Below are 9,842 nucleotides of genomic sequence, written 5' to 3' on the forward strand. Positions count from 1 at the left end.
TTTGCACCCCGCTGATTTTCCCAACCCCACTGATCTCCACGATTCCTGGCTGCCCGGCGCGCCGCCTGGATCCGCCCCTGCCGACTCCGCTGCCTCGCCGTGGCGTCGATTGATCATGTTGCTGATATGCCCAAGTTTTTCTTGTCCACAGATTGGGCTTGACCTGCTGCTAGCTGGGAAGGATGAGCAAAGGCCCGGTTCCGTTCCCCAGCTTTGGGAAGAAAGCAAAAGGCAGGCATCTTCCTCTTCCCGAGCACTCAATTGTCACACCGCATGCCAACCTATGCACCTTGCTGATTCAATTTTATTATTGTGGCTGGTCCTAAGAATGCAGGGTATTTCTTGGTATCTTTTAGAGTTTTATTTACTTAAGACAGCAGCATATGTTCCAACAAGATGCATAGCACTCGCTTTGAATCCAGTGCAATTAATCGCTTTGCTCATTGTTAGTGGAACCATATGATAGTTTCTGAACGGATAAATAGAGAGATACTCTCATCTCAACTTCCTTTTCAGTTACTGCATTAATTTGATGTGTAGTCCCATATATTACCCACCAACTGTAAACCGTTGTTGCATTCATATGATCGGCACGGATGGGCTGTATCTATAAAGAAATAACGGCTGAACTCCGAGGGAACCCTGTATATGGCCCAACCGTTATGCGGAATGGGATTTGGATTGCTGATTGCTCATATTGTTTTAGTATATCTCGTTGTTTTACCGATAGATTGAGCAATAACTGTTTCCTGCCTTTATCTGATGTTGCCTGCCAAATACAGATTAATGCTGTGCCTTTTTATGTTGGTTTTCGGCATTATTAAGCTTTCATCTGGTTGTACTTCTTGTCATCTAAATCTATGAGTGTCTTCCAGTAACCGTCTCATATGTTTATTTCTCTGTAGATCTCTTGTACAAGGACTACAATTTTGACCAAAAGTTTTCATGGTCAACAACTAGCGAATCTGGTTTGGTAAGACATTCGCCATTTAGCCCATTGCAGTTTTGTGTGTGTGTGTGAAGATAATGTCCTAACTACCTGCTTGCTTGTTAGCTAAAAATACATTGCCTTTATTATATTATATTGCAGGGCATCACAGCCTCTGGTGTGAAGTTTGATGAGCTGTTCATTGGTGACATACGGGTACAACATAAAAGTGGTAGGAATACTGTTGATGTCACAATCGATTGCGATTCCAAAGTAAGATCCTTGTAAAGTTTGGTTCTCTATTCTTGTTTACATGCATGTATTTAGTACAAAGACTACAGTGTATTATTGCTTATATTTTTCTCAAATAGGGGCTGCTAATTTGGCCTCATTACAGCCTCATAAATGTATATTAGAAGACGAAATAGGAAGTAACATGCAGTGCCAAAATAAGTAGGACATATGTTTTAATTTGGCTTTTGGTCAGCTGAAATTGTTGAATGTTATATGTAATGCTGGACGGCCTTCCGTTTTGAGTTTTGAGGCTATAAAGAATGTACTGCCATAGCCAACTTGTTGATTTCTGAATGTGAGATTTAGATAGACTATCATACCTATGCAGCTGTGTTCTTAGCTCATTCTTTCATTCTGAAGACTGAATATTCTTATTTTTCCAATCATCCTAACTTATGGCATGTCAGAAGTAAACATCGTCTATCTATGTATCTTACTAGAGTCTTTGCTCCTGCAGGTATCAACAGCGGTCACTTTTGATGAAGTAGTCCCTGGTTTGAAGACTTCTTTCGGCTTCAAGGTTCCTGATCAAAAGTCAGGGAAGGTGGGTATATTTTGCTTTGGAGGGATAATCAATTTTACTGAAAACATAAGAAGTAGGTGCTGTAGTAAACGAGTAATGCATTCAGCGAGTCTAAATAAGCTGGATTTGAATCTTCTTTCATATTATATTTATCTATTGCCTGTAAATTGGCTTATAACCAACATTCAACCCCACCACTTCTCCATATCGTGTTAATTCCACTGTTTTTCTACTAATTACTGTTCATTGTCAGCTCGATTTGCAATACCTTCATGATCGCTTCGCACTGAATTCAACCATTGGCTTGACTTCGGCACCTGTGATTGAGCTGGCAACAACTATTGGCACAAACGAACTTGCTGTCGGTGCCGAGGTTGGTTTTGACAGTACTTCAGCTTCTGTTACCAAGTACAACTCAGGTGTCAGCTATACCAAGGATGATTTTTCTGCCGCCTTACAAATGTAAGTCTTTGCAAGTTTCTGCTTTGTTCAAGGCTTCAAGCATACATGATCTGCATTGTGACACATTGCACGAATGTACCTATTACATCTTTCTGCTTGCAAAACTTGCCCACATAGTTGTTCGGTATTGCTTTAGAATATAGCAACAAGGAAGAGCTTGACTTTCAGGTTGGGCTGAAGTTTTAACCCGTAGCTGATTAAAGTATCATATAGGATAATACTGGTAACTTTTAGGGCAGCAGCACCCATACAGTGCATTGAGATGTCTGTCTCTAGGATTACAGACATTTTCTCTTGCTAAAAACTCCACCTGACGTGTCTTTCCTATGTTGGATATCTTCTGCAAGTTTGGTGACCGGATGCATTTTGGTTAACAGAGCTCTCGCTTGCCGTTCGTTAACAAACTTGCTTTGTTTTTTGCTACACAGGGCTGATAAAGGCGAGACCCTGAAAGCTTCCTACATCCACCTGTTCAGCCCGAGCAGCGCAGTGGCGGCCGAGGTAACGCACAGGTTGAAAACAAAGGAGAACTACTTCACCATCGGGAGCTCCCACGCGCTCGACCCCTCCACGACACTCAAGACGAGGTTCAGCAACAGCGGGAAGGCCGGGCTCCTCTGCCGGCACGAGTGGAGGCCCAATTCGTACATGACCCTCTCGGCCGAGTACGACCCCAAGGTGGTGAGCTCGCCGTCAAGGTTCGGCGTGGCCGTGGCCCTGAGCCCCTGATCACCTGCTTGCCTGCATCTCCTCCCTGTACAACAGCAGCAGCGTTAAGCACGCGGCTTCCCCGTGCTCGTATATGTCAGAGCCATAACTCGCCGATGATTCTTTTTGGTCTCTCTCTCTTTTTGGGTGACAACGGTATTGGTATTGGCCCACGGAAACCTTGTCTAGGAGCTGGGCTCATTTTTGCGGGATTTCTCCGATTAGCCTGCCGGCCGGCGAAGGGGGCCGGGAACTGGAAATATACAGAGGTTTTGTATTAGGCATGCGCTTTTGGCCACTCCATGCGATGAAATTCTGAGTTGGTGCTCGGGTTTGCTTGAAAATCGTCGCGTCGACTGCCTGGGGCGTCTCAGGGTGAGTGGTTGTTAGTTTGACATTGTTTTTTTCCTTGATGTGTTCTTGTCATGGTTCATCTTTTTGCTGAAAGTGTGGTGAGATGGCCCTGTTTTTTGGTTTCTCTGGGGGAATTTTGGGCTTTTGCATTGTCCTGGATGGCCTATAGACCAATGATTTGTGTGGTGGGGTTGGTATGGGCACCATTGGGAGTGGAACTAGTGACCAGTGAGGGACCGAGGACAGTGGCAAATCAAATCATGGGTTCCCCGTGACTCACCTACTACCAAGGGTGGGGGTGCGCGTGGCCTCCTCGCGTCACTTGGCCCGGCGCTCTCCACGCTCCATCGTCGCCCGCCCCGTTCTCCTCGCCCGCCCCGTTCTCCTCGCCCCCAACTCTATCCTCCCCACCGACCCACCATCACCCGACTGACTAAAACCCCAGACGTCTCGGAGGTTTCAGCAGCACGAGAACCACGGTGATGGGGGCCATGACAATGGCGAGCAGCTCCCTGGTCCTCCGCCCGCGGGCGTCCTCGTCGTCGTTGCCGAATCCACGTCGTGAGCCCACGCGCCGGGCGGCATTGCCCGCCCCGCGGCGCCTACGGGCCACGGCCGCTGAAACTCCTACGCGGGAGGGGGGCCTCTCCGTGGTGGCTGGCGAGACGAGGGCGGCGACGACGACGACGCGGCCCTACTCGCTGGCGCCGTACCCGCTGCTGCTGGCGGCGCTGCTGCCCGGGGCGGAGCCCATCAGCGCGGCGTTCGCGCCCTTCGTGGAGCTGGTCAGGACCTTCAGCCTCCCCGACTGGCTCGTGCACTGGGGACACCCCGGCAACATGGTACGGGACTCTTCCTCACCATAGAAATCACTCTCCAATGACACAAAAATTGCATATCACCCGCTGTTCTTCTTCCAGGCTGTGGTGCTGTTTGCAATGGGTGGGTACGGGACATACCTGGGGTTCAGGATCAAGCTGTCTGACGACCCTGTAAGTAGCACTCCACTCGTACAACATTTGGCCTACATGCCACGCTTCCTAACAATCACCAACGCTTGTAATCTGGAACTGACACCAAAAGCATCACAACTGCATATATGTACAGGAGGAGAAGGCCAAGGCCAAGGACCTGCACCCCAAGCTCCTCGGCGGCATGTTCTTCTTCTTCGCCCTCGGCGCCACCGGCGGGGTCACCGCCCTCCTCACCTCCGGCAAACCCATCTTCGAAAGGTACTACACATCTCTCACAATTCAGAAATCACAACATATGCCACTACCACCAACCAATACTACACGAGCCTGGCTGCAACTCAAAGTGACCCCTTGGGAATGGCTTGAATTTGCAGCCCTCACGCGGTCACCGGTGTCATCGGCCTTGCGCTCCTCACCGTCCAGTCTCTCCTGCCAACATTGTTTGAGGTAACTTTTGAGACTGTAAATTCAGAACGTGCAAGGAAAACTCCTGCACACATAGCAATGGCTCGCATCGATAGATAACCTGTGAATTGTGATGTTTGTTTTGTCAGGGGAACCCTGGGCTGAGAGGCGCGCACGGCCTACTTGGCAGCAGCATCATGACGCTCTTCCTTTTCCACGCCGCGTTTGGGCTGCAGCTCGGCCTCAGTTTTTAGTTGGTGGCTGGTGGAATTAATCTGGGGTTCGTCTCAAGTAGAAAAACAACCTCCCTTGTACTATCACGACCGAGGCAGCCCTGTTACTAAATCACAATAATGAAAGAGCAAGTGAATTCATCTCCCTCAGTTTCCCTTAGTCTTTGTTAGACACTGTCATGGAAACAACATCCCAACTTACACAAATGTAGGTATGCATTACAATGCTCATCATCTTTTCTAGAACAATGGATTAAAATGTGTATTTTCTTTTCTCGAACCATGAACCACAGTTATGAGGGGGTTTGAAAGAAGGAAGATAGCTTCAGTGAAATTTTGGGGTTTGAGTTACATACAGAATAACAGAAACAAAAGGAAGAGCTAATCTGGACTGCTGTTACTTTTGTTTCTGTAATAATTCTACACATTCACTGAGCACCAATTAGCCCTTTTGCTGTGGCTGCTAGGTTGGGCAGAGTCTCGGCCCCCTCTGGAAATGGAACCACGCCTGTGCCGCCGTAGTAGAGCCTGTACTTTTCCACCTTGGACGGCGTCTTTTCCACCGTGGACAGTGCTTCCACCATGCCCTGAGCTCTGAAGATTGCTGCGTAGCGACCACACGACTCCACCATGGACATCGTGAGCCCGACCAGCGCCCTTCTCATTCTCGGGTACTTAGGGCTGGGCCTCTTGTTGGCGTTGAGTTCATCCACCAGCTTCTGCACAAAGGCCTCAGCATCACCAGGATGCAATTCCAGAGTATCGATGAAGAGTTGCGCCGGAGGCTGAGGGATGGCGTTACATATCTCTGAAGCCAGGCCGACTAGGGTTTCCATTCGTTTATTCTCCGCGCCCATTATTCTCCCCAATACCTCCTGCATGGTGCACGATGATGTCAGGCAGGCTTTTCGACACCGTTTGCATAATACTCAAAGTAGCCAGATAATAATAGAATCACACTTTGTATAATACTCAAAGTAGCCAGATAATAATACAAGCCCAGCCATGACTCAAACTCCAGATTATTACTTAATGATTTATTCTATGGCAATGAAGCAATACATGTGTATGAGTGCTACTTATCTAAGCCTGAGGAGTCATTCCTCAGTTATTTGCTTGGACGAATGGAAATGAGAATTTATAATAATAGATATGCAATTTTACTCCCTAGTACCAAATTATATATCCACACCCAGGTGTACCTCTAAACTTACAGTGTACTAACTGCATGACTCTTATAAGGCAGTTCTATTCATGGAATATATTAGGGATTAGGAATACACGCAAGAAAGACAGTTGAAAAAATTAGACGAGCCTTTTGTCTATTATCCTTTTTAGGCAAACACTTGAAAATGTATCATACTTCTCCTAGTGAGAAGCTGTACCACAAGAAAACTCCTAATTAGTAAATTCAGAGGACTTACTGTTACGAATACAGACGACATGTGGCTGTTTAGATTGCGCCGGTGGCGAGGCTCTTCTCTGGAGTGCTCCCACAGACTCCACAGTATATTTGCCGCGAGGTACTTGTTGTCATCATCATCTATAAACATCTGGTTGAGATCCACGATGCGGTTGTATCCCGGTTCGTCCAAGACAGCAGAGCAGTTGCTGGCGCTCTGCATTGCCAGCATTGCAAGTGCTTGCCCTGCTGCAGTTCGCAGAGAGGGATCATATGTGTTTGATGGCCCAACAAATGCATGCATCAACTTGGGAATGATCACTTGGATTCGCCCAATCTCCTGCCTTGTTTCCTCATCCATGGCGAGCCTGGCAATGATGTCCATTGCCGGCTTCCATTGTTCTGGTCCGTTGCCACCGTCCTCCAAGATGTCGGCGAGCTTGCTAAGAAGGAAGGGGTTTTCACAGAGCTCTTTCCGGATCGTTACACCGCTTTTCCACTCGACGCTTGCAAGCTTTGCAACCAGTACCAGCGATGAAATGGTAACCTGTTTCTGTTGTGGCGTTGTTGTGTCAGTAATGTGGCTTATGAGCCCTATTATCCTTGGTAGGACTTCTGTTGCTCTACTTATTTCTGCGCAGTTGTCCATGTCATCGGCAAATCTTTGAAGGATCAACATGCCCAGTACGGGGAGTGAATCCTCACCCTTCAAACTATCTTCTCTAAGTAAGCACAGTCTCTTCATGCGATGCCAGAATTTGCCTATTCGGACGGCTGCCAAACAAAAGAACTTGCATATTCGGCTGCGCACTTCACTGCCGTGTGATACTTGGGTTGAGTGGGCGTTACCTAGCTCAGGGTCCATTGTTGGTGAACTTGGAGCATGCTCTGTTTCTTGATTACAAGCGTTCCCTCCATTACCGTCCACTCTTGAAGAACCTGAAGGATCTTTTCTTTCCTGATTACCAGCGTTCCTTCCATTACCATTCACTCTTGAAGAACCTGGAACATCTCTTCTTTCCTGATCACCAGCGTTCCCTCCATTACCGTCTCCTCTTGAAGAAGTTGGAGCATCTCTTCTTTCCTGATCACAAGTGTTCCCTCCATTACCGTCCACTAATGAAGAACCTGGAGCATCTCGTGTTTCCTGATCACCAGTGTTCCCTCCACCTCCAGTACCGTCCACTCTTGAAGAACTTGGAGCGTTCCTTCTTTCTTGATCATCAGCATTCTCTGTATTACCCTCCATTATATGGTTTGAGCTGTCGTCTCTCCCTGGTTGATTTTCAACATGAAGAAGTGAAGATACCATCTGCATGGTGCCAGGAAACCCGGTGATACTTAGATATGGAGCAAGATCAGCGACAACTTTGGTGGCGAACAGCCTGATTTCTGTATCTTCCGGAACTCTAGAACCCAGCATGCTGATCATGGTGTCCACTGCCTTGGTGGAGCCGGTGATTTCTGAGACGACCTCTGTGTTCGAGGCCTTTTCCTTCTCCTGCTGTAGCAATGAGTGCAAGATTTGGACTGATGCAAGCTTCTTCTCGCGGGAGACTTCGGAGTTCAGGGAATTGACAGCAAACTTCACAAGGCCAATGTCCTTTGTATCAAGGATACTATCTTGCACAAATGTATCATAGGTTTGTTCATAATAGATACTGATGGATTCCAGTCCCATCTTATTGACGAGTCCACAGTGCAGGGCCAGTGAACTCCGGGGGAAGTAGGAGAATGATTCCAATATACACGCTAGGATGTATAACATCCCTTGGCACATCACTATTATGTACAAGATCTTCAGCGCTCGCACAAGGTGTGTTTTGTTTGGGTCAACAAGGTTAAAGCTGCCATCCCAAAAGATCCACAACGGGACCGTAATTCGTGTAATAGATAATGGAATTTGGAGGTTGCCTAGCACCAATGGAGCTAATGTTGTCACAAATCCGATGAACTCACACGCAACCAACAGTGCCACAAGTATTCCAGTAATTAATATGGCACGCAAATGTTTCACTCTTTGCAAACAAGAGAGAGCTTGTGGCAATGAACCCCTCTCTAAAGAATCGAAAATAAACCACAGGGGAATAACTATTGCATTTCCAATATCGGTCCAAGATGGACCAAATGAACTCGATAGAACCAAAAGCACGAAGAGTGCACCTGCGGGCATAAATCGCAGCCAGCGAGAGCTTCCGCCCTTGCTCATCTTTTCGATAATTTTGGGAAACCACGTGTTGTTCACTTTGCTTAGTACCACCAGTAAAGACAGAAAAGTTGTGGAACCGAAATATCTGGGGACAAATGGTACGAGGCTAACGACGGTGCCAAGGACGGTGCCAACGACGAATATCCCGACCGTCATTGCATTAACATAATACAGAGCTCCAGATCCGATGTGTAGGGACGCCCTTTTGATCTTGATGCCCCCTGTCGTTTTGAATAATAGTTGGTCATCCGATTTGCTTTCACGACTGAAAGCCCTGGAAATATAAATTAAACACGGGAAAAAAGATGAGCGAGCAAAGTCGGCTGCAAAATAAGCAGAGAGGGGCGGCATAAAAACAAAGAACCGGAGACCCGAGCTGAAATAACCGGGACCGAAGCCCCAAAAAAAAGAGGACCAAAGGTTCGCTTGTTAAGGGCATCTCAAGCGCTGACCCCTAAACCGGACATCGCATCTGTCTACGGACAGGAGGGTCAATCCGCGTACATCAATGCGGGAGCCGGCTATTCAACCGTAGCCGTATAGATTTCAAACCGCATTTCAACAAACCAGACGAATGACATGCAAGCTGGATAACTTTCATACAAAACCAGAGCACATTCATTACATTTCGGACATTTTTCATTAAAAAAATGACCTGACCTAAACCTAGCCTATGGCGACGCCCGTCGCCCACGTCCTTGTTATTCCCTTCTGGCAATCACGCCCTCCATCTCGTTGTCTCCATGAGCGGCGGTGACGCTGTCCTCGACTAGGGGGTACTAACCTAGTCAACCCATGGGCCGAGGTTTCGGCCCACCGCTCTCATAAGGAAGGACTTCAGAGGCCTCACACTCCGATGTGATCAATGGGGACTCTGCTGAAGACTTGACGTGTACTCCAAGTACCACTTTGCCCGTCGCCATGTGTATCTCTAGATTGGCAACCGACCATGTGTAACCCTAGGTACCCCCAGTATCTATATAAGCTGAGGGGCTTAGCACGTAGAGGGGACGGTTATAATTAATTACAACCACCTAACCTTAGGGTTAGGCCACAAATTATGATCTCAAGGTAGATCAAGCTTGTACTCGATACATCACCATCAATACAATCAAAGCAGGACATAGGGTATTACCTCTTCGAGAGGGCCTGAACCTGGGTAAACCTTGTCTCCTCCGTCTATTGTTACCCCTTGATCCGAGATCCACAGCTCGGGATCCCTTACCCGAGGTCTGCCGGTTTTAGTACCGACATTGGTGATTTCATTGGGAGTTCCGCTATGCGATAAAAAGGAGGGTCAATGGGATCATCAATCAATGATCTAGATTTTTACGGCATGGCTCCCACGTT

At 47.5% G+C, this 9,842-nt stretch overlaps 2 protein-coding genes across 2 annotated transcripts; both read left to right on the forward strand.

Annotated features, from left to right (window-relative positions):
• Window positions 1-106: 106 nt before the first annotated feature.
• Window positions 107-3,348, forward strand: LOC119291953 (mitochondrial outer membrane protein porin 6-like). The gene is made up of 6 exons (XM_037570762.1): window positions 107-231; window positions 906-973; window positions 1,091-1,201; window positions 1,680-1,766; window positions 1,999-2,207; window positions 2,636-3,348. Exons 1-6 carry the CDS (start codon window positions 183-185, stop codon window positions 2,934-2,936), a joined length of 825 nt encoding a protein of 274 aa, XP_037426659.1. The 5' UTR covers window positions 107-182; the 3' UTR covers window positions 2,937-3,348.
• Window positions 3,349-3,609: 261 nt separating this feature from the next.
• Window positions 3,610-5,027, forward strand: LOC119291954. Its single transcript, XM_037570763.1, has 5 exons — window positions 3,610-4,111; window positions 4,190-4,261; window positions 4,377-4,501; window positions 4,618-4,690; window positions 4,798-5,027. Exons 1-5 carry the CDS (start codon window positions 3,752-3,754, stop codon window positions 4,900-4,902), a joined length of 735 nt encoding a protein of 244 aa, XP_037426660.1. The 5' UTR covers window positions 3,610-3,751; the 3' UTR covers window positions 4,903-5,027.
• Window positions 5,028-9,842: the final 4,815 nt, after the last annotated feature.

This window comes from Triticum dicoccoides, chromosome 4B, assembly GCF_002162155.2.
Source record: "Triticum dicoccoides isolate Atlit2015 ecotype Zavitan chromosome 4B, WEW_v2.0, whole genome shotgun sequence".
Lineage (NCBI taxonomy): Eukaryota > Viridiplantae > Streptophyta > Magnoliopsida > Poales > Poaceae > Triticum > Triticum dicoccoides.